The sequence below is a fragment of the Mustelus asterias genome, chromosome 9, assembly GCF_964213995.1.
Source record: "Mustelus asterias chromosome 9, sMusAst1.hap1.1, whole genome shotgun sequence".
Classification (NCBI taxonomy): Eukaryota; Metazoa; Chordata; class Chondrichthyes; order Carcharhiniformes; family Triakidae; genus Mustelus; species Mustelus asterias.
The window spans coordinates 39,690,330-39,715,869 of NC_135809.1; the positions used below are offsets into that span (position 1 = coordinate 39,690,330).

General features: G+C 44.5%; 1 protein-coding gene across 1 annotated transcript in view; it reads right to left on the bottom strand.

Moving 5' to 3' along the window:
* LOC144498638 (voltage-dependent L-type calcium channel subunit alpha-1C-like) overlaps positions 1 to 25,540 on the bottom strand; it is a 1,025,631-nt gene that overhangs the window by 40,936 nt on the left and 959,155 nt on the right. Inside the window, exons 41-43 of the mRNA XM_078220060.1 lie at positions 19,343 to 19,477; positions 13,587 to 13,939; positions 4,643 to 4,771 (exon numbers count right to left, since the gene is read on the bottom strand). Coding sequence (XP_078076186.1) covers positions 4,643 to 4,771; positions 13,587 to 13,939; positions 19,343 to 19,477 — 617 coding nt within the window. The remainder of the gene's footprint in view (positions 1 to 4,642; positions 4,772 to 13,586; positions 13,940 to 19,342; positions 19,478 to 25,540) is intronic.

Below are 25,540 nucleotides of genomic sequence, written 5' to 3' on the forward strand. Positions count from 1 at the left end.
GCAGCCAATAATTTCATTTGTAGCCTGTGTATACTTTATTTTTGTCCTTTTTTACACAGCTTTTTTTGGAGATTTTTATTTATTTGTGTACCTTTCTGAGTTGTTTCACTTTCAGCTTTTGTCTGTTTCCCTTTGTTCTTTTCAGCAGTTTTTTTGCAGCTTTGAACCATTCTGCATTCCTGTGTTCTCAGTATTTTCTCTGTATCATTTGCAGGGTTAAATATTCTATTTTGTCTTCACTTCTGCACACCATGTTTCATGTATAAGGACAGCAGTCTTCTTCAATGTGCACTCAGTGAGAGGTCTTTATTGAACTGATCTTAAGGTGTCTGACTCCAGAGGTAGCCTGCTGGCATAGTCACATGGCTACAGGAAGCTAGATGTATCAATCAACTAGATACATTTCAAAACCAAAACATGGGAACCTGGTAGTTAACAGGGCCCATGCTGCCTCTGTGCAGCAGACAAGCCCTTGATTGTTTGACCCTAAATCCATTCTGGCATGTCTCTGTAAGGATCAGATGCCAATTAAGATCATATACATGATAGGGCCGAAACTTTAAGGTTTCTTGCCTGAACGCACACCATTAGTAAAAGAGCCAGCTCATTCATTGTTCATTAAACCCGCAAGTCCAGCACTCAGCGGGGCCATGCTCTCCATGGTTTGAGCAGGACATTTATAGGTGCTCCTAATTGGCCAAAACTGTGTTGCTGAACTCCTCATATATATCCAGAGACCCCTCCCAGACTGATTATTTTCTAGCTTGTTTTTCAAACTTTGTCATTTCTTGGTGAGCTCAAAAATGGTGCTGCTGACTACCCATCACCACCAAGTTCCTTCCATCCCCGGCATACTCACATTTCTCCTGTTACAATCCAACATACCCCCATTACCCTTTACCCCATCATTGTCCATGTGGATATTCCTGAACTCTTTGTCAACCTGTCCACTTTCCTTCTTGAGGCTACATGTACATGCGCCCATACCACCACTCACCACCACCTCCCCCTGCCCGCTGCCACGAGAGCATTCAATACTGCCCCCATAACTTTTGACTCAGCTAAAGTTCTGGGGACCCAGGTTCGAATTCCGCCATGGCAGAGGTGGAATATGAATTCAATAAAAATGTCTGGAATGAAGAATCTACTGATGATCACGAAACCATTGATGATTGTCAGAAAAACCCATCTGGTTCACTAATGTCCTTTAGAGAAGGAAATCTGCTGTTCTCACCTGGTCTGGCCTACATGTGACTCCAGAACCACAACAATGTTATTGATTCTGAACTGCCCTCTGAAATGGGATAACAAGCCACTCAGAACAGGGGCAACTGGGGCTGGATAATAAATGCCGACCAGCCAGCAATGCCCATGTCCCACGAATGAATAAAAAAACACAATCAAGATTATTGTACTCCACTGCCACTTCTCCTTTATCTGTGATCTGTAAGCCACAGATACCCCCACGCGCACCCGTAGAGGCATGGAGTGTCATACAGCTTGGGATTGGCTTTTTGGCCCATCAAGTCAGCATTGATGATAACTACCGCTGAGGTTGCATGTACCCCATCTTTCAGCACCTGTGCCATACCCTGGATACCATGGTACTCCAATTGCGCAGCTGAGTACATCATAGCTGTCATTAGATTACCGGCCCCTGCTGCCATCCCAAGCGGTGCATTCCAGACCCATGCACCCACTGGGTGCAGACTGTTCCAACCCCTAAACTGTGCCCCCCTTGTGATAGCTCCTGAACCAAGCGGAACAGCTGCTCCCAATGCCGCCCCCCCACCCCCCCAACTCTCCCCCATCTCTTGGGACGTTGGACCTCATGGTGGTGTTTCTGATCATCACTCGGTCATGGGCCCAGGCATCTGTGTGTACTCAGAGGACAGGCAGAAGTCAGAATTCAACATTACCGGGCAGCATCACAGCTTGCCTCACAACAAGTCATCATCACCCTCCTGCCTGGACAAGTCACTTGCTGACACGGCCAACCAAGGCCCATCCCCTAGGATGATGTCAACATGATGCATGGGGAGGAAGGAGGTCTGCCCTGTCAGAGAGTTAGGATGAGGGTTCAGGAGGGGGGCGGGGGCTGTTGAAGGACTCCTGGGGTTGGAGGTTGGATTTGCTGGACACCATGCCTCCTAGTGGCTGAACATAGTGGCGATGAGGGCTTCCATTGGTCCTCCTGCCCTGCCAGACAATTGTCGCCACCACTGGGTCCTTCTCAGCCTCCTGGTCTGCCTCCTCCACAGAGGCATCTGCCTGGTCTTCCTCCTCCTCCTTCTCCAGCATGTCACCCCGCTGCTGTGTCAGGTTTGGAGCTCACAGCAGACCATCTTGATGCAGGAGCCTCCTGGGGATGTAATGCAGGGCCCTGTGGGCTAGGCAGCGGAACCACATCTTCAGCAGGCCAATACACTGTTCTTGTCGGACCGGGTGGCAGCATAGGCCTCATTATAGCAGGTCTCGCCTCCACACTGGCGTCATCAGTCATGATCTCAGCGGGTCGTCCTTGTCTCCTATCAGCCATCCCGGCAGCCCAGGGTTGTCTTTGAAGACCCCGGGATGTCCGAGTGCTCCAAGATGTAGCTATTTGCACAGTCCCCGGGAAGGATAAGATTGGTGATGTAGTTGCAAATGATCTGAACATTAAGGGAGTGGAATTCTATTTATAAAGTGCTATGACCCTGTTTGCTTACTACCCATGTCACTACTTTGCACAATTGCCTTGTTCTTTCGCTTTATTCTTTCTAAATTTTCCTTCACTAGAACCCTCCACCTCCCCCCCCCCCCCCCCCCCCCCGACTATTTAATTTAAAGCCCTCTCTTCAGTTCTAGTTATTCACTTTGCCAAGACACTGCTCCCTGTCCAGTTCAAGTGAAGCCTGTCCCAACAGAACAGTTCCCTCTTTTCCCAGTACTGGTGTCAATGTTACATGAATTGAAATCCATTCCTCTCATGCCAATTTCTGAGCCATGTGTTCTATTCTTATGATCTTATTTACCCTATGCCAATTTTCTCAAGTAGTAATCCAGAGGTTATTAACTTTGTGGTTCTCAAACTTGTTGGACAACTGCAAGAGCCGAGTTTTCTCCAGTGTTATTTTCTGGGTCCTCGTACCTGTTTCACTCACAGTCATGCTCTCTTGTCCTGACCACAAACCAATCTTAAGTACTTAACTTAAGGGATGTGACTGCCTCCTGGAACAAAGTATCCAGGTAATTATCTCCCTCCCTGATGCATCGCAGTGCCTCAGGCATGGCCTGCAGCTCAACAACTCAGCCAAAGTTCCTCAAGCTGCAGACACTTCCTGCAGAGGTGGTTGCCAGTGCTCCCCAGTTCTTATATGCTACAGCTGCAATATATCACCTACCCGGCCATCTCTATTGCACTTTATTTAAATAATTGATGTTTCAAGTTTTGAAATATCACTCAACAATTATTTGCAGTTACATTAAGTAGTTTAACTAGTAAAGCTATAAATTTAATATGAACTTGTATCTCTCTGTGCTAGCTTAAACTACTGCTCTAGAATAGAGAAGAAAGATGTAAAACTCCCCAATCACTTAAGCTCTATACCTTAGCTCTCAGGTCTCACTATTGCTTATTCCCTCTCTTCGGCCGTTCCTTATAAAAGACCTGAACAGCACCGCTTCCCTCAGTGTGCCATATTCCCAACTTAAGTACTCTATAGAGACTGTATTGTGCCAAGCTGGCTTCCATGCTGTTTACTCCATGTGTTAACAGAAAAATACTGGCAAGAATTCCAAAAAACTGAGTTCGCCCTTGCTGACCAGGCTACCAGTTCCATCCGGTTAACTAATTAGCTGCAGTTGCACTAGCAGCCAGCTTGTTTACCAATGACTCACACTGTGAAAGAAACTATAAGTTAAGTCGAAAGTTAAGTTATATGCTAAATACAAAACTTGATGACATTTTGGAAAGAGAGAAGATCAACAAGTCCAGGCAGCGGCCGATTGAGGAGGTCGCCCGATCTGACTTTCTGCCCTTCTACGGGGGCTACATTCGCAGCTGGGTGTCCCTGGAGATTTTCTTTGTTCTTTTCTTTGTTCTTTATTCCTTGAGATGGAGCATGCAGTGTCCATGGGCACCATTGAGGCCTTCCATGCATGTTTGGCACCGCAGGGATTGGGGTGCCTTATTGACCCTTTCGATCACACTTTGGTTTAATGTTTTAAGTTTCATTTGTTTTTGTTTCAGCCGATCCCCCTTTAAGGGGCTGCCATTCTTGCTTTGTTCCTCAGGTTATTTACTTTAGTTTAATTGTTTAAACTCAAAAGAGTTAGAAAGGGATAAATTCTTACAACACCCAAAATTTCCTCACTCACTAAATTACAGAATTTGGCAACCTGTTGAAATTGTATACTGTCGTGTTCCCTCCATGTGACTTATTTTGTTCTGAAATGTTTAATCTGCAGCGTCTTTCATTTTTGCATTGAGGTCAAGAGGATGGCAATGTGATCATCAGTGACAGCAGGAAGATAAGGACTGTGAAACCGTTAGTAAATGAGTAATTGGGGCTACCTGTTAAAAGCCAGTCAATTTTCTGAGGCTTTTGATCTTTCTTACGTTTATAACTGTTTGCATTCAGCACTAGAAAGAAGTACTCACAGTTGTGAAGAAAGAATGCTCTCTTCACTGCAACAATCAGGATCTTCATTGAAGTTCTCATCATAAATCTCATCAGGAGATGCTTCCTCTCGCTGAATGATTGGCAAACGGCTATCTTCAGAGTCTGAGCTGAAAATACAAGAGCATAGCAGGGTCATTGCACCTGATGTAAATCCGAGGAGCAAAGTAATCACATGTATATCCTTGGGCAGAGTCAATGAGCATAATTAAGTGACAGAATATCATGCACTTCAATAGCCAATTACAGTATAATAACATTCATTGATACAAAATTGTGTATGGATTCATAGTGACAAAAACAGAAAATACTGGAAATACACATGTAATAATTCCTGTTCACCAGTTAGTTCAATAACAACTGCAACATTTATTTACATATAACTAAAATACAGAGGCTTGCAATCTCAGGGCTTCTGAGAAGGTTCTGGTACAGAAACCCAAGTTCATAAGAGTGATTCCCCACCCAGTTCCCCGATTGGTTCCCTAGGTTATGTCACCCTTACTCTGCAGATAGGTCCTTAAAGGGACAGTCACCACATCATAGAATCATAGAAACCCTACAGTGCAGAAGGAGGCCATTCGGCCCATCGAGTCTGCACCGACCACAATCCCACCCAGGCCCTACCCCCACATATTTACCCGCTAATCCCTCTAATCTACGCATCCCAGGACTCTAAGGGGCAATTTTTTTTTAACCTGGCCAATCAACCTAACCTGCACATCTTTGGACTGTGGGAGGAAACCGGAGCACCCGGAGGAAACCCACGCAGACACGAGGAGAATGTGCAAACTCCACACAGACAGTAACCCGAGCCAGGAATCGAACCCGGGACCCTGGAGCTGTGAAGCAGCAGTGCTAACCACTGTGCTACCGTGCCGCCCTCCCTCCCCTCCAAGTCCTTTTATACAACTGTCAATACTCAATTTACAAAGTCCAAGATAATTAAACATTTAGTACATTAATTTAGTCAATTCTAAATTAAGTCCTTCAGGAGGGTTCAGATTCCTTGCGGAGCAGTGTAACTCCTCTGTCTGGGCTCTTCCACAGGACTGCTGTCAGCCGAAACCACAATAACAGATGCAGTTCAGTTCTATTTGTTTCCATGGAGATGTCGGTTGTACCTACCACAGGACGACCAGATACTTCAGTGCTTGGATAGTTGACAACATTCCCAGATGGCAATATAGCTCCTGATGGCAGTACTGGCTGCTGGGGCAACTCTCGCTCTCTCAAATGATCTACGTATTTCCAGACGATTCTTCCTTCTACTTCCACTTGATAATACAAGGATCCAAATTTGGATACAATGGGTGGGATTTTCCGGCCGCTCTTGCCCCAAGGCCAGAATTTCCCACCTGAGGTCAATGGACCTTTGTATGGTCTGCCCACTATGATTCCTGTGAATGACTCCAGGGACCTGACTTGACCCACATCCAAAACTCCTCACATACACAGCTTCATCCACTGAAAATGACCATGTTTACTGACATGAATCATGGTTTGTGTTCTGACTGCTTTGGCTGGCCTTTACCCTCCCTGGCAAATTTGGAAACAAGAGGCTCTGTCTTGTTCTGAGATGATGGTTCACGACCAATTCTGCTGGCAGGACTCTCTTTGTTGTTTATGGAGTGGGCCTACAGCCCAGAAAAAATTGTAAAATTCTGGTCTCCAGGGTCCCTCTTGACTGCTTCTTTAGGCCAGATTTAAAGGTTTGGATGGCTCATTCAGCTAGTTCATGGGATGCTGGGTGGTAAGGTGCTATCCTAATGTGTTTGATCCCTATGAGTGCAGTGAGGTTCTGAAACTCATGAAGGCTGTTCCATTATCAGATATCATCAAAATCTTGCTGCTATTTATGACAGCAGGATTTTATGTGGGTTTCCCGGCATTGGGGGTGCGTTCAACAATAAACTCTGTTGATAACTGCCGGACCATAAGATCCTGCTGCCAGTGAGTGGCATGCCACTGAAAGGGTTATCAAGACTACTTTATAGCTCTTTCAGAGCTGTCATCCATCTATGGAACAATACTGCTCCAATGCCACATGGAGAGGATTACAGGCTAACATCAATCCCTTAAACGGGTTGAAAGGCACCAATAAATTTGATGAATGTAAGAATTGCTTTACTCTGTGAAAAGCTTCTCTCTGGGACATTTTCCAAAACCAACGCTGGTGCCTCTTTAGCAGCCTATGCAAGGGGGCCAACAATGTCAACAAATCTGGTAGAAAATGCCCACAGTAATTCACCATTTCTAAGACTTGTGCTCAGATGTGATTCTGGGGTTAGTGCCTCCTTAATTGCTCTGACCTTGTCTTCCATGGGGTGTAATTCTTGTGCATCTACATGATACCCCAGATCGGCTTGAAAAGTACATTTCTCCTTCTTGAGGCAAACTCCAGCCTCTTGAAATCTTTTTGGCACCTCCTCTAAGTTAGCCACGTGATCAGCTTCTGTTGATCCAGTTATCAAAACATCATCCAGGTATATCACAATTCAAGGCTGTCCTGGCAATAGATTTTTCCATTGTTCTCTGGAAAATACCACCCGCCGACGACACACCAAAGAGTAGGCTTCTATATGCTGTAATGGTTTTGAAAAATTCATTTATGGCATATGGGTGTCGCTGGCTAGACCAGAATTTATTACCCACCCCTAGTTGCTCTTGAAAAGGTGATGCTGAACTGCTCCACTGGTCCAGTCCAAGGTATAGGTACACCCTCAGTGTAAGGAGGAAGTTCCAGATCTTGAGCCAGTAATAGCGAAGGAATGGTGATATATTTCCAAGTCAGGGTAGTGAGTGATTTGGAGGAGAACCTCCAGTTGGTGGTGTTCCCAGACATCTGCTCTGCTGCTCTTGTCGTTTAGACGATAGTGGTCATGGGTTTGGAAGGCGCTGCCTAAGGAACTTGGTGAGTTCCTGTAGTGCATCTTGTGGATGGTGCACACAGCTATCATGGTTCATCGGTGGTTGAAGAATTGAAGGCTTGTGGAAGGGGTAGCAATCAATAACCTCAGACAGCATTGTCTAACTCAAGTTGCTGGTATGCGTGGCTCATATCCAACCTTGTACAATATTGATCTCCAGCCAGCTTTGTATACAGGTCTTCAGTCTTCGGGATTGGTTACTTATCTAATCTTACTGATTAACTGTTAATTTGTAGTCTCCATAAATGTGGATGGTCTTCTCAGGCTTTATCACAGAGACTATGAGTGCTGCCCACTTTGTGAATAGAACTATCCAATCCCTTTAATTCTGTGTCCAACTTTTCTCACAAGGCAGATGGTATTGGTCTTGCTCTAAAAATACAAAAGGTTGCCCTGGATCCACATAGATCTTCACTTGGAGGCTCTTTATTTTACCTGATTCATTACAAAAAAATTCTCATACTTCTTCATTAACTCAGGCTGTCCCTCTTCCCGTGCATGGAAGATCTCCATCCAGTTTCACCTGAGTACCTTGAGCCAATTACAGCCCAAAAGCCTTGACTCTTTGTCTGACACTATTATTATTGGGAGCTGAGCGAACTGCTGCCAATTGCTTACAGGTACTATAGTAGTACCCCTTATCTTGATGGCTTCTCCTGTGTAAGTTGTTAGTTTTGCTGCAGTACCCCTTAACTCAATGGCTGGACTTCTTGCAAATATCAAAATATGTGTTCTCCTGTCACCATGGGAGAGGTTCCTATATACATTTATATCTTTAAAGGCCTACCATTTACTAAAAGCATCACAATGATGGGGGCAGTCGTGCCTACTTTCACGTTGAACAATGAGTGAACATTTAAATTCTTAGTATTGAACTCTTCCATGTTATGTGCTTGCAAAGCATTACTAACTCTGTCACTGGGTACAGTTGACTTACTTTAACATCAGTGCCTCAAGTGACCTTTCCTGTGGCAGAAAAAACTTTCAGTCTCTTTATACCTGCAGGCTTCAGGGTAGTGATGACCCACACCTTGGTAAAAGCCTACTTCAATCCTAGGCAATAGATTGGCTCTTTTAAATCTTCTCACTCTATTTGTGGATGCATTTGCTTCCTGTTTTAAAATCATGTCTTAATTTTTGGTGCCACTGCTGACTGCAGCTTCCTACCCTAACTGGTGAACGCACCATTCTGTGTGCTCTGAAGTTCCTGTGTGCACTTCTCAGTGCTCTCCATCACCAGCACTATCTCCAGCACCTTCTTAAAATTTATCTCTGCCTCTACGAATAGCTTCTTTTGGATAGCCTCATTATTTATCCCGCAGTCTAAATGGCCCACAGCATATTGCTGAGAGTGGCTCCGAAGTCACAGTGCTCTGAGATCTGTGTTAACTTGATAATATAAGTTGCAATAGTTTCTCCAGGGGATATCCTGGCTGAGTTAAACTTAAATCGCTGCAAAATTACCAATAGCCTTGGATGGGAATGTGTTTTCAACAATTCAACCATCTCAGTGAATGACTTGGGGCAAAATCTGACCAAAAATAGCAGAGTGTAAGTTCGGGTGCAAAAATTGGAGTGTTTCCCGACAAAGCTGCCAGCATGTTATTAGTCTGAATCCAAAAGCTCATTGCTATAAATTTTTATTCCCACGAGTTTCACACCGTTTCAGCGAGATGTTACCTCTAAATCATCCACTGCATTACCACTCAATTGCTGCAAACACTGGAGAGCTCCATATAAATTGCTCCCCAGCTCTTATTCCACAACTGCAGGGGATGGCAGCCAAGAAACCAGAGCCACGCTTTACAGAGGGGGCCCTCACCATACTGCTTGATGAGGTAGTGGAGAGGTAGGACACCCTATACCCCCCACTTCAGGAGACGGCCGTCCAGCAGGGTGACCACCACCGTTTGGGATGCAGTGGCAGTCCTGGTGTGCCATTGCACTCCATAACAGGCCGGGGCAGCAGTGTTGGAAGAAGATGAATAATGTTCTTTGCTCATCCAGGGTAAGTGAACCACCCCCAGTCTCCCAGTGAGCCCTCAGTCACTTTGTCGACAGCTGAGAGCTTGGCGCCGGTATGGGGGCACAGAGCCTAAACACACCGGTGAAACTGGCTTCAGAGCACTCGGCCACTATTTTGCTAGGGTGTCCCGATCTGCCGGTGAGCTCGAAGACCACCCACCAGCCCCCAGGTCATTGGGCCCACCTCCTTCATAGGCAACATGTTCTCCCCCCACACTGACGCTGGCATTGAGACATCAGGCCCTGCCAATGGGTCCCCTGGAAATCCCCCAACATGCATCCTCCATGTTGACCCCCAACATGCCACCCCTTTGCAATCCACTCCTGTACGACTCCTCACCGTGCAAACAACGGGCACTGCCAGATGGGCACCGCCAATGTGCTAGGTGGGCACTGCCAGGCAGGCACTGCCCAACCATGCCCCTGACTACTTGGGAACTTCACCAGCGTGGCCATGGTGCCTGGTCTCTGCTAGTGCAGAGCAGTAATGATTTGCACCAGTGTGATGTCTTGTCAAAGAGGGAAACATCTGGGAGGGAGGAAACAGCTTTGCCAACTCCCATATGATATGGAAATCCAGCAATCTGATGCTAATAGTCTTCACACTTTTTCTGGGTGCGAATCAATTCTCACCGTTAAAAAGAGGCCGGTAAGATAGTAATCCATTTTGCACCGGACACAAATCAGATTTTTAGCCTCTCACATTATTTTCCAGGCTTGCCACACTGATTGATGGACGCAGTGAGGTCCATCGATCAGTATGGCATTGTGCCCAATCCTCCACTGACGCATCAAAAGGATATATGTGTGTGTATTGGAGCATATCTGCAAACACTCTTCTGTTTTTCAACTTGAATTGAACTTCAACATGACTTTATACTCATGATCTTGGGTTTTTTTTTTCACATATCCTCATTGCCAATGTAATAATTCAGGTTGAGGTTCAGCAAGTAACAATTGCAAAGTTTAATTACATATAACTGTAATACAAAGGCTTGCAGCCTCATGGCTGTCAGTCAGCTTCCAAGAAGCTGGAACAGAAAACAGAGCTCAGCAGGGTGATCCACCAACCTGCTCCCCGCTTGGTTCCCTGGGTCATGTGACCCTCACTCTGCAGTTAGATCCTTAAAGGACAATCACCACAACATAGTCTAGAAAAGGAGGTTTCCATTTTGAGTAGAATCCATTTTCAGAACTTGGTCGAAGTACTTCCAGTATTTTCAGTTTTTGTTTCAGATTTCCAGCTTTTCAAAAATTAGTACTGATAATGGCAGGCAGTATTGAAAGAAAGAAACCAATGCTAGATGAACCTCAATGACATTTAACTAAAGGGCTTAACAAGTAATTATTGATTCTTCTGATTATAAGGAAAAAATGTTAATATTTGCAATTTCAAGGCAAGGTCCAACAAATTTTTGGACCTGCTAATTCTGTCCAGCAATTTCCATTCATAGGTTATTCTTTCTGTATTTTAACCCTTTTCATTTTGTTATTGAAAAATTATGTCAGGCAGCTGGAGAGCTGACACAAACTAATACAAAATCTGCAGAATAAGGTGTGCAATGTTATGGGATGTTTTACAGGCTGGATTAGCATTGGTGTATAATAAAGCCTCTGTAGGATCCATTTATATTCTGATTGTTTATCTGTATGACTGAAGTTCTCCACTCATTTCATTGATCACAAAATATACAATGGCATTTAATAATTTAAAAATAGCCCTAGTTTGGAAGGACAAAATCCATCATTGGTTTTTGGCACATGTCTGACTGGCATTGGCGGTCATTTTTAGGACTATCTTATATTAGCAGGAGACACAGTTTTAAAAATAACCAGTCAGGCTATTCTAGGTCCTGATCTTGCATATACCATTGAAACGCCCATTGGGAAGTACCTCTTAATTGGCCATTTCTGCTTCTGCTGGTTGACAGGTTCCAAAGGCTGCAGGTTCAATCAAAGAGCCAGCGACTTTGGAAGGATGAGAGCCCAACTGGCAAAGGTAGGTACTGTCATTGTAAAGTGGGACCACAAGGGCATCTCCAACTTGAGGCACCCTCTGTAGTGGTTTGAACTTTCATAAAATAAACTGTGGCTGCAGCTGTCAGGCCACCACTGTGAGGGAAATCCTTCCACAGGATGGCCTGCCACCGCAGTTGTACCCCGCTGATGCCTATGGCTCCGTGGGTGGGCTGAGAGGAAATTAAACAAGCCTTGCAGATCTTCTGGCCTTAACAGAAGTGGACTGTTCACCACTGGGATAATGCTTTATAACTATTCCTGCATTATACAGCATAGTTAGGGCAGCACAGTGGCACAGTCATTAGCACTGCTATCTCACAACGCCAGGGCCCTGGGTTCGATTCCCGGCTTGGGTCATTGTTTGTGCAGAGTCTGCACATTCTCCCCGTGGGTTCCCTCCAGGTGCTCCGGTTTCCTCCCACAGTCTGAAAGATGTGCTAGTTAGGTGCGTTGGCACCGAAGTGTGGTGACTCGGGGATTTTCACAGTAAGTTCTTTCAATGTTAATGTAAGCTTGCTTGTGACACTAATAAATACACTTTAAATGCACCTCATTGTGCACAGTAGATGTTAACATTCTCACGTTATAAATTTGAAGTCATATTGTGAAAGATTTGCTGCTGATGAGCTTAGCAACTAGCTAACTTGTTTTATTAACCAGTAGCCCACTCAATAATGCAATTTAGTGGCTAAAGATTTCTGTTTATTTTGTTGTTCAATTCTGAAGTGCAAACTTTCTGTCAATAAATTCTGCAGAGAAGTTGTTAAGCGATGTCGTATAATTAGGAATCAAAACAATAGTTACTTGAATTTATAAAATTAATTTACTAGTCTTAAGATTGTGAGAGAGATAAATATTAGTACATTTCTGTTACCCCATTTGTGTGCAAATTGCGACAAAGTTTTGGATTTATCTGATGTTGATATATTATTTCAATGGCACAAAATAAATCAAAACAGCAGCTATACATAAATGGGCTAGAAAAAGCCAACTCATGTTCCTATGCTCCTATGAAATTGGAGGGTAAACCAACACACACAATTCTCAAAATGTTCCTTTGTATTTGGCACAAGGAGGCATTAGGTGAGGCTTGAATATACATGTTTTTGCCCTTTGTCAGGCAGTTATGATTCAGCAGAAGAGGTGAATCTGAAGAGATTCTAAAAAAAAAAAATAGCTAATGCAATAAATACATTTATTATTGAACTGGAACAATAATGCTATAAAAGATTGAAACTTCTATAGTTAAACTGAAAGAACACTCAGATGGGTACATACCGTACCAGTGTTTCATAATACCGTGTCCTGTTTCACATGAGAGCACAAGAACAGACAAGAAAAATTATTTAATTAGACATTACTTTACATACATATGACAGCTTTTGGAAAATGAAAACAGTGTGGCATGCTGGGCCCCACATTATAGTGCGCTCTGTTGTGGCTGGGCTTAGATAAGCTTGCGCAGCCTGTTATACTCAGCTCATACTATTCCGATTCACACTAGACAGGAATGAAGTTCAGAGATAGCTAGGGCTATGACAATGATGTCTGATTCTCCAATCTGCACTGCTGTGTATTAAAATGCTTGTACTGTAACTCAATCTCTTTACCCAATAAACTCAGTTGTCAAGTGGTCAGCTGAAATTATTGCCTTTTGTTCTGGGGTTATCCTATATTCATGCTGCCAGTATTTGTACAGCTCATACCATAAGCACACCACATGTTGCAATGGACATGTAATGCATTCACAATATCTATTCTTCTGCGGCTAAAGCTATACATTTACAATCCTTGTTATAATGGGCTCAAGCTATATTAAAAAAGTCTTTTTTCCATTGTAATCCTTTTTATATCAAAATGTTAATATATTAAACAGACTTGAAACTGAAATGACAATGAATTACATTCGGTGAGAAACATCTTCATACACATTGGATTATTACAAATTTACCTTTTGGGATTGATCTTCCATGTTGTGCCTTGCAATATAAGTGCTGAGGTCAAAGAATTGCTATGACCATCCACTGTGCTGACGGTGCTTTGGTAGTTGACTGGAATTGGAAATCTGGATATAGCAGTATTGTTGGCGTTGTTAATATTGGCGTTTGAACCAGAGGAAGAATAGCTGCTTGGAGTGAAGGTTGAATCAACCAATTTCTCATGGGACGGTGACTCTATTTCAACTTGAGAGGTTCCCGATTTATTGAGATGCAAAGGACGCTGTGTGGTGAAAGTTTGTGGGAAGGAGCCTCTGCAATCACTTGGATAATAGCTAACATGGTTACCAAATAAACCACCAGCCCTCTGTGGGAAGAAATCATTTTCAGTCATATTCAAACATTCAATTTTACAATATACCAACAAATCCTTTAACAATAAGAATGTCAAACAGCTGCCCAGTACTACAGAAAGTCGGACAAATGAGTTGTGCCAGAGTGAATGGATTTAGACTTGGATTTCTGACTCCCCCTACATAATGATTTCTTAATATTTGCTAGGGTGCAAACTAAATACAGAACGGAGGTTTGAATGTTCCAAAGAGCAGGAAGAACGATTAAACTGAATAATCCCAAACTTCCCCAAGCAACCAATTATAATGATGGGGAGTTGCCGGCGTTGAACTGGGGTACGCACAGTAAGTAGTCTCACAACACCAGGTTAAAATCCAACAGGTTTATTTGGTAGCACGAGCTTTCGGAGCGCCGCTCCTTCATCAGGTGAGTCACTGTTGTGAGACTACTTACTGTATCAATTATAATGCAATAGGTCTGAGAGCAGATTCCCTTCTAAACTATCAGCCAGAGAACAATACAAAGGCTAGGATGATACTCAGAAAAAAGGAATACAAAAAAAAATGGATTGGAAACAGAATATTTAACTCATGGGGGTGAATTTTCCCGCCCCAGGAATCGTAGTGAGCGGGGAGCGGACCATGGAAAGGCCTGTTGACGTAGGGCAGGATGTTCTGGTTTTGGAGCGAATGCGGCCAGAAAATTCTGCCCATGAAGTTTGTTCTTTCTACCAAAGTGCCTCCCCATGTGCCAAAACATGGGGAGTGCATCCCACTCTCTAGCCAGTATTCAGTTCTACTGGTTAGGGAGATGGTTCCTTTGGGAAGTTCAGCCAGAGCTCGGTCCACAGCTCCAAGAATGATCAGCTGTAGGGTGGTTGGGTGAAGGAAGGTCAGAAAAGCAATAGTGATAGGCTTTCATTATTTAGAGAACAGACAGGCATTCCTGCAGCCACAGATATGTTGCCTCCCTTGTTGTAGAGTCAAGACTTCAGAAAAATCAAGACTGGGCATTAAACATTGCAGTGTTGAACATATTTAAAAAAGATACAGAGGGAAAATGGAATGATGGAGCAGTGGTACTTATTTAGCACAACATTATGGTAGAAAAAAAGAGTTGCAGCTATCAGCAAAATTGAATAGAATCCATATTGTTAGAAATAAAAGGATCCATCACACTAATAAGTGTAGTCTGCAGAATAGTGAAGGGAGGTAGAGGAACTTGGGGAGGTGGTGGCATAGTGGTATTGTCGCTGGGAATCCAGAGACCCAGGATAATGCTCCGGGAACTTAGGTTTAAATCCCACCACGGCAGTTGGATGAAATTTGAATTCAATAAAAATCTGGAATGAAAAGTTTAATGATGAAACCATTGTACATTGTTGTAAAAAAGAACTCACCTGATCCACTAAAGGAAATCGCCCATCCTTATCTGGTCCTGCCTACACTTAATTGCCATCTGAAATAGCCAGTTCAAGGGCAATTAAGGCTGGGCATTAAATGCTGGCCCAGTCAGCAATGCCCACATCCCAAGAATAAAAAAAAATAAACATGCAGACAAATTAACAAATGGTGTGGGATTTTTTTGGATGGTGGTGTTTCCCAATCTGCCATCTGAAGAGTTGACAAGAAATGGAGCAGCTATTCAACATTTAGCAGGGCATTGGCTCAGGGTGCCTCCCTCCATTGTTACGGAGGCCCACAAAAGAGGTATACCTCTCTTGCCTGACATCAATCTGCATAACTAAAGCTGCCAGGCTACCCACTTGCTCTGGCCTCCCCCGCTATGAGTAAAATAAAGGCGGAGGAGATTGAGGCACTTTTAAAACTTCATAGAATGTGGACATCACTAGCTAGGTCAGCATTTATTATTCATCCATAATTCCCCTTGAGAAGGTGGTGATGAGCTGCATTTTTGAACCCCTGCAGCAGATGTAGTGTAGATACCCACATTGCTATTAACTAGCCATTAATTGGACACTAATTTAACAGACCCAAGGGCGGGCAGGCCACCTAACAAATCCAGCAAGAGACAGGTTGGGAGAGGGTGGGTAGAGGACCATCAGGCCACGCATGGAATTTTATGAGCCCCCAGTGCCTTCAAACCTTCTGGAGGGGACTGTAAAATTCTGCTCATTGATTGCTAATTATGGGAAATTTCAACTATCCTGGTATTAATTGGATGGAAACGACATAAGGGATTGGAGTTCCTACAATGCGTACAGGACTTCTATTAAACCCAGTATGTGAAAATCCCAACAAGGGAAGACTTGCTCTTGAATCTAGTAATGGGGAATAAACGAGAGCAGATAAGTGAAATAAAAGTAGGGAAAATTCTAGGCAATAGTGACAATCATATAAGACATTTGAAGATAATAATAGAAAAGGCCATGTATAATGAAAACCAATTTGACAGATTGAAGAAAAGCTGATTTTTGAGGGACTGAAAATAAAAATTGTGAAAATAAAGTGGGCAACTATATTGACAAACAATAATTTAGAATTCAGAATGACAAATGGAAACATTTAAAAATGTGTTGAATAGTTTGCAGGAAAATATATTCCACTAAAAAGAACAAACTAAACACCAGTGGAACTCCATGGATAAATAAAGGCAAAAGGAAACAAATGAAGGTTAGGAAATGGGCATACCTAATACACAGACAGCAGAAGATTACACGATAAGAGAGAATAGGAAGAGACAAGGAGAGAAGTCAAAGAACAAGGGCAAAGACTAACTTTGAAATTAAATTATCAAGGAATATAAAACCAAATACTAAAATTCTTTACAGGCACATCAATAAAAAAGGAAGGCAGTGATTGGAATAGGACCATTAAGAGAGGATAGACAGGATAATATCAAAGATAACGATAGAGACATTGCTGAATTATTAAATAATTACTTCACCTTGGTATTTACCAAGGAGATAGAACAGGTAGACATGACATCGAATTATGAGATGAGTAATGAGATACTGCAGCCTTTAAAATAAACAAGGAAATATATTGAATTAGCCAAAGAAACTCAAAGAGGATATAGCCTCTGGTCCAGGTGGATTGCATCCACATATTTTAAAACAATCTAGGGAAGAGATAAAACAGGCTGTATTGCTCATTTTTAATAGCTTGTTCGTAAAAGTGGTAATGCTGGAGGACTGGTGGATTGTTCATGTAATTCCTCTATTTAAAATGGGGGACAGAAAATGTCCAAGAAATTATAGATCAGTCAGCTTAACATCAGAAGTGAAAATTAATGGAATCTTTTATAAGGGGAAAATAGTAGAACACCAAGAAATTAGAAATATGATAATTAATAGTCAGCATGGATTTCATAAGGGAAAATCTTGCTGGACCAACTTTATTGATTTTTTTGAAAGTACCAGAAAAGGTAGGCAATGGCAAAGCAGGAGATGTAATTTTTCTGGATTTCAAAAGGCCTCCAATAAGGTCAGAGAATGTGGATTGAGAATACAAGTGGCAGAAAGGAGGCTAACTGGCTTCAAGGCAGAAAGCAGTGTGGAAATAAAGGGTAGTTTTAAAAAATTTATTTATTAGCGTCACAAGTAGGCTTACATTAACACTGGAATGAAGTTACTGCGAAAATCCCCCTAATTGCCACACTCCGGTGCCTGTTCAGGTTCACTGAAGGAGAATTTAGCATGGCCAATCCCAGCACATCTTTCATACCATGGGAGGAAACCGGAGCATCCGGAGGAAACCCATGCAGACATGGGAGAATGTGCAGACTCTGCGCAGTGACCCAACCGGGAATCGAGCCCAAGTCCCTGGCCTGTGAGGCAGCAGTGCTAACCACTGTGCCACCATGCCACCCTTGTTATGCAGAGTGGCAGAAGGTGGGAAGTGATGTTCCACAAGAATCAGTGCTGGGCCCACTGCTGTTCATAGTACTCATTAATCATTTGGACTTTGGAAATAAAAACCCAATTTTTACATTTGCAGATGACACTAAATCAAAGAGGAATAAAGCAACAAATTACAGGAGGACATTAATAATCTCCAGAATGGGCAAATGATCAGCAAATCAAGTTCAACGCAAATTGACAGTTTGATGGATCAACGGTGGTAGTTTGATGGTTCAACAGTGGTAAATCTTCAAATGTGAAATGGATGGCGTACAATTTTGCTGAATGATGAGATAAAAAGTAAAGTAAAGTCTATTTATTAGTCACAAGTAAGGCTTACGTTAACACTGCAATGAAGTTACTGTGAAATTCCCCTAGTTGCCACAGTCCGGCGCTTGTTTGGGTCAATGCACCTAACCAGCACGTCTTTCAGAATGTGAGAGGAAACCGGAGCACTCGGAGGAAATCCACGCAGACACAGGGAGAACGTGCAAACTCCACACAGGCAGTGACCCAAGAAGGGAATCGAACCCGGGTCCCTGGCGCTGTGAAGCAGCAGTACTAACCACTGTGCTACCGTGCCACCCCACCACTGTGCTACCGTGCCGCCCCATGGGTGTTTCAACACGGTGGGTGTTTCAAAGGATAGTCTACTGACCAGCCATATCTTTAAAATTCCACCCAACTATCCTGTAGAATCTCTCAAAGGTGCAAAATATAACTTTATATAGTGTAAATTACTGTCTTAATAGGCAACATTTTACAGGTCCCATCTGGTGAGGGCATTGTGGGAGGGGGTGGAGGAGGTGGGAATTCCTTGGGTGACCTTCCCACTGCCTAGCCATCCACCCTTTCCCCATATGGCCAATTAATGACCGCTTTCCACACAGCCATGACTTTGAGGCTGGCGACAGGAGGTTAAGGACAGGGTGAGGGGGCGGGGGTCACAGTGAAAACTCAACATTAAGCCTGCTTAAGCCTTGGGCACAACTGGTGAGGAGGCTTCTCTCTCATAGGTCCCCTTTCCCGATAGTGTCCAGCCTGTTGGCCTTCCCAACTGGACCCTGACCCTCCCACATGACCCCCCTTCTCCTCCGCTCCCCTCCTGTTCCTCCTACGAGATCTCCACACTTGTATGCTGGAGCTACTAGTACTTAAAACCCATGGGCCAAGGTATAGTCACAGCAGTTGCCATGGTTCCCAGCGGCGCTTCTGGGACTACAGAGCTGCCGGCCAATCAGGTTGGCTGGCAGCTCTGAGGCGGGACATCCTCCACAGTAAAGGGTGCATGTTTTGCCTCCAGCGAATTATAGCTCCTCGGTTTGTTAAATGGCTGCAGGTCTGCCGACATCAAGGGAGATGAGTTCCTTGCCTACCTTTTTTAGATCTGTAAAATCCTAACTAATGTTATAAGCAATGTAATAATATCAAAAATAAGTGCAAGAAAAATAAAAATCAGCCAATAAAATACTAACTATAATGATTATTCCTGTTACAGGATTTCAGGGGAAAAGGTTAAATCCCTTTATCAGCTTTATCTTATGTAAAACCTACCCTGAAAATGTCATCTTCAGATGCAGCTGAAGCAGCCTCCTTCATTGCTTTTTCCAGTTCTTCTTCTGCTGTCAAGTCCCCAGATATTGCGCGACGAATCTCAGGGCCAATGTCATGCAAAGTACGCAGACCAGCCTAGCAAGAAAAAAAAGGGTAAAAGAGGAAAGTCTAAAAGTTTCTTTTTAAGTGTGAAAATTTGCATTTATATATTGTTCTGCAGATATTGTGGGGGAATTTTAATTACCACCTTGCCCCAGAAGAAATCAGGGATGAAACAGGAGCATGGACCTTACAGCTTCACACCACCATTTTTGTTCATTCATTCATGGGAGGTGGGCATCGCTGGCCAGCATTTATTGCCGATCATTAATTGCCCTTTGTCAAGAACTATTGCAGTCCATGTGGTGTAGTTACACCCACAGTATTATTAAGAAAGGCATTTCAGGATTTTGACCCAGCAACAGTTCAGAAACTGCGCAATACATTTCCAAGTCAGGATGGTGAGTGGTTTGCAGCAGAACTTTCAGGTGGCAGTGTTCCCAATGTGTCAGCTGCCCTTGTCCTTTTAGATGGTAGTGGCCATGGGTTTGAAAGATGTAGTCTCAGAACTCTTGGTGAGTTCCTGCAGCACATCTTGTAGATGGTACACATAACTGCCACTGTTCACCGGTGGTGGAGGGAGTGCATGCTTGCAGATGGGGTACTAATCAAATGGGCTACTTTGTCCTGGGTGGTGTTGAGTGTCTTGAGTGTTGTTGGAGGTGCTCTCATCCAAGAAAGTGGAGAGTTTTCCACCACACTCTTGACCTGCGCCTTGTAGATATTGCAGGCTTTGGGGAGTCAGGAGTTGAGTTACTCGTCACAGGATTCCGAGCTTCTGAATTGCTCTAGTATTTGGAGATGGTCATTGCCTGGCATTTTGTGGTGCAAACGTTACTTATCACATAGATGCATGTGAATGATGCATTCAAACTATGAGGTCATTGTCATGAACAGAAGATATATTTACAAAGGTGCATTTTTTGTACAGTGAGTAAACACCCGTGCCCCCATTGTGATCTCAAAATTCCTTACTTCTTTCAACCTTGCTACTATTTCTTGGTGCATCCCTGACAGTTGCAGCAGATGAGGAGGCAACCTACTGACTGCTGCACCTTGTTATAGAGTCATAGAGGTTTACAGCATGGAAACAGGCCCTTCAGCTCAACCTGTCCATGCCGCCCTTTTTTTTTAAAAGCCCAAAGCTAATCCCAATTGCCCGCATTTGGCCCATATCCCTCTACACCCATCGCATCCATGTAACTATCTAAATGCTTTTTAAAAGACAAAATTGTACCCGCCTCTACTACTACCTCTGGCAGCTTGTTCCAGACACTCACCACCCTCTGTGTGAAAAAATTGCCCCTCTGGACACTTTTGTATCTCTCCCCTCTCACCTCAAACCTATGCCCTCTAGTTTTAGATTCCCCTACCTTTGGGAAAAGATATTGACTATCTAGCTGATCTATGCCACTCATTAAATTAAAGACCTCCATAAGATCACCCCTCAGCCTCCTACGCTCCAGAGAAAAAAGTCCCAGTCTATTCAGCCTCTCCTTATGACTCAATCCATCAAGTCCCGGCAGCATCCTCGTAAATCTTTTCTGCTCTCTTTCTAGTTTAATAATATCCTTTCTATAATAGGGTGACCAGAATTGCACACAGTATTCCAAGTGTGGTCTTACCAATGTCTTGTACAACTTCAACAAGACGCCCCAACTCCTATATTCAATGTTCTGACCAATGAAACCAAGCATGCCGAATGCCTTCTTCACTCTGTCCACCTGTGACTCCACTTTCAAGGAGCTATGAACATGTACCCCTAGATCTCTTCGATCTGTAACTCTCCCCAACGCCTACCATTAATTAAGTAAGTCCTGCCCTGGTTCAATCTACCAAAATGCATCACCTCGCATTTGTCTAAATTAAACTCCATTTGCCATTCATCAGCCCACTGGCCCAATTGATCAAGATCCCGTTGCAATTGGAGATAACCTTCTTCACTGTCCACTATGCCACCAATCTTAGTGTCATCTGAAAACTTACTAACCATACCTCCTATGTTCTCATCCAAATCATTAATATAAATGACAAATAACAGTGGATCCATCACTGATCCCTGAGGCACACTGTTGGTCACAGGCCTCCAGTTTGAAAAACAACCCTCCACAACCACCCTCTGGCTTCTGTCAAGCCAATTTTCTATCCGTTTAGATACCTCACCCTGGATCCCGTGAGATTTAACCTTATGCAACAACCTACCATGCGGTGCCTTGTCAAAGGCCTTGCTAAAGTCCATGTAGACAACATCAACTGCAGTGCCCTCATCTACCTTCTTGGTTACCCCTTCAAAAAACTCAATCAAATTTGTGAGACATGATTTTCCACTCACAAAGTCATGCTGACTGTCCCTAATCAGTCCTTGTGTCTCTAAATGCCTGTAGATCCTGTCTCTCAAAGTACCTTCCAACAATTTACCCACTACAGATGTGAGGCTCACTGGCCTGTAGTTCCCAGGCTTTTCCCTGCAGCTCTTTTTAAACAAAGGCACAGCATTTGCCACTCTCCAATCTTCAGGCACCTCACCCGTGACCATCGATGATTCAAATATCTCGGCTAGGGGACCTGCAATTTCCTCCCTAGCCTCCCACAATGTCCTGGGATACACTTCATCAGGTCCCGGGGATTTATTTGTTGCCCGTGATGATCTTGGCAAGCACTGTCTGGACAATTGAGGTCTGTAGGGCCACTCCTGCTGTGAGGCAGGCACTGTTTTTGGTCTGTGGAGTTGCAGGTGATGGGGTCATCGGCAGAGGGTAGTGGGACACTCTCAGGATCACCTGGGTGGATAACCCTGGGGTATTAAGCTGTTGGTCCACCTCCCTATGGGTGCCCAAGGATCCTTGCTGACTTCTTGAAGAGAGAGGGCTCCTGGGGTGAGGTCTAGATACTTCCGCCCTTCTCTCACCTAGCCATTCATGGATCCTACCTATGTCTAGAACGCTGGAGCGCAAATCTGGCAGAACCTGCTGGACCAAGGTTTCTAAGGCAGCTGTCATGCTTCACATGGAAATCTTGAGGTGCTCACATGTCAAACCATGACTTCAGACTAAACTTGAAGGAACTTCTCCATCTTTTGCTTTCATCTGCTGATTATCTCTTGCAACTCTGTCTGATGTTCCAGCCTATCTGCTATTGCCATTTCCAGAGGCTCATCATCTGACTCGGACACACCAAGTGCCTGTTCTCCAGCATTCTTCTGAGTGCCAGACACCTGGGCTGTCATGGCCTCTGATTACAGCAGAGACATGTCAGTGTTGGTGTTCCCCAGAATGTGACCTTGAGCCTAATCTAGAACCATGACCCATCGGGGTGTGTGCATCTGGTGGAGGGTGCAATTGAATGCAGTGACACATGTTCATCCTCAGCATCCTCCTCTGATGGGCTTGTGAATTGGGGCTTACGGTAACTCTGGTGGTCTATCTGGGCCTGCTGGCCTGTGAGAGAGACAAGGTATAATTAGTTCATGAGTAGGCTGAGTACAAGATTGCATGTCACTCATTGTCAAGATGTGATCAATTCATTGAGGGTTCCGATGTTCTGGGTTGCTGGGAGAGGTTGATCTTGCTTTTCCCACAGAAGCTATTCCTGTCATCCCTTGCCAACTTGGTGGCACCCTCCTCAAAATAAGTGGGCTCAAGAATGTTGGCCATCCCTCCTCCAGTCTGGGATCTCTCCTTGTTGTGGGTGATCATAGAATCATAGAAACCCTACAGTGCAGAAAGAGGCCATTCAGCCCATTGAGTCTGCACAGACCACAATCCCACCCAGGCCCTACCCCCATATTCCTACATATTTTACCCGCTAATCCCTCTAACCTACGCATCTCAGGACACTAAGGGGCAATTTTTAGCATGGCCAATCAACCTAACCCGCACATCTTTGGACTGTGGGAGGAAACCGGAGTACCTGGAGGAAACCCACGCAGGCACGAGGAGAATGAGCAAACTCCACACAGATAGTGACCCAAGCCGGGAACCCAGGTCCCTGGAGCTGTGAAGCAGCAGTGCTTCACAGCTCCAGGGCATGCCTTATGAGAATAGGTTGAGGGAGCTTGGTCTCTTCTCCCTGGAGAGACGAAGGATGAGAGGTGACCTGATAGAGGTTTACAAGATGTTGAGAGGTCTGGATAGGGTAGACTCTCAGAGGCTATTTCCAAGGGCTGAAATGGTTGCTACGAGAGGACACAGGTTTAAGGTGCTGGGGGGTAGGTACAGAGGAGATGTCAGGGGTAAGTTTTTCACTCAGAGGGTGGTGGGTGAGTGGAATCGGCTGACGTCGGTGGTGGTGGAGGCAAACTCGTTGGGGTCTTTTAAGAGACTTCTGGATGAGTACATGGGATTTAATGGGATTGAGGGCTATAGATAGGCCTAGAGGTGGGGATGTGATCGGCGCAACTTGTGGGCCGAAGGGCCTGTTTGTGCTGTGGCTTTCTATGTTCTATGTTAACCACTGTGCTACCTCAATGTGATTAGAAAGGAAAGAGCAGAGATTGGAAAGCATTCACACCTGCTGTGTGAGCTGAGCCCTCCCTATTAAGGGATGAAGGTGCTGTTTGTGCACAGCATAGGTGAGTTGCAGGTGATGTTAAATGGTACATGGGGCATTCAATGCTGATATCTCCCCTGTGAATACTGTGTGACATCCCTAAGGAATGTTCCCCTTTGGGGTGATCTTACCAGCTTGTCATGCTGGTCAATCGGCATTGTGAGCCAGTAAGGTTTGCACCCAGTTTCTTGCCTCTCGCGCCGATACCAGCACTAGATTGCTGGCGTGAGGTTGATTGAAAGATTTATTTAAATATTATTAGTGAGCCCCTGCAGGCACCAGCAATGCCAAGGGGCAGAGCCTAATGGGAGGGGTGTGGCCTAAGGCGGTGTGGAGCCTGAAGGATAGTCTGTGTGTGGGCTGCTGCGCACTCTGCAATTGAGGATCACGGTGCGGCGATCGACTGGGGGGGGTGAACTGGGGGTGGCAATCGACAGCAGGGCAGGGAGTGAACCGGGGGTGGTGATTGGGGGGTTGGGGAGAGCGTCAGATTCCTAGTGCACTAATTATATACACTTTAAACAGGGCACTGGGAGATCTTGCACATGCGTGATAATGCCGTCCAACACTCAACAGCTGCTTCCCAGCGTGAATGGACTCTGTCCACTCCCCCTACTGGCGCATATCACACTTTGCCTCATTTTTTTCTCTAATATTTGAATTTTCTCTCACCGAGAAAATCAGTGCGATTCTCTCCCATTTTCACACTCGTTCGGTACTTAATCGTCCTCTTTGTGTGCATGTTATCATGAGATGAGAGTTTGAGGTGAGTTGAAGATTTACTTACCATGATGGTGTAGATGAGATCATTCATCCTCTTCCTGCACTGAGGACATTTCGTTTTTCGCTGCCCATAGTAGGGACTTCTTTTGTGATTGTCTCCCAAGCTGGTGAGATTGTGGATGTCCTGAAACCATCCCTTGGGTAGAGGAGACTTTGGTGTTGGCAAAGTCTTATTAAAGCCTCCAGGGAGTCGTGGCTAAACTTTAGGGCTAAACTCTTCTTTGTCCTTGGGGCCAAACCATCGCCACCCGCCCTCCTGTCGATTGCCACCCCCAGTTCACTCCCCCAGGTCAATCACTGCACCGTTTTCCTCGATTTCAGAGTGTGCAGCTGCCCACATGCAGACTATCCTTCAGACCCCACTCCCCCTGAGGCCACACCCCTCCCCTTAGGCTCTGCCCCTTGGCATTGCCGGTGAACCCAACTGGATGGCAGAAGTATGAATGTGTGTGTTTGCCTGGTGTTTAATTATGGCATTAGGATCTTCGACCCCATTAACTGAAAGCAGGGCAGACAAATCAGTGCGTCCTCCACAGTAATTAAGAGAGCTGCTTGCCGGTGCATAATTAATGATCTTCCGAGCATAAAATCAGTTGCAATATCCTGCTCCACTGCACAGCAGGAAACATGCCTCTTAACCCACCAGTCACTGCACTTAGTCTCCTGGGCATAAAATTCAGCCCCTTATAAGGTTTGAATTCCTGGCATAGGTATGAGCAGGTGACTTGTTTTCTCTCCCTGTTGAAATATTTCCTACAATTTTCATAA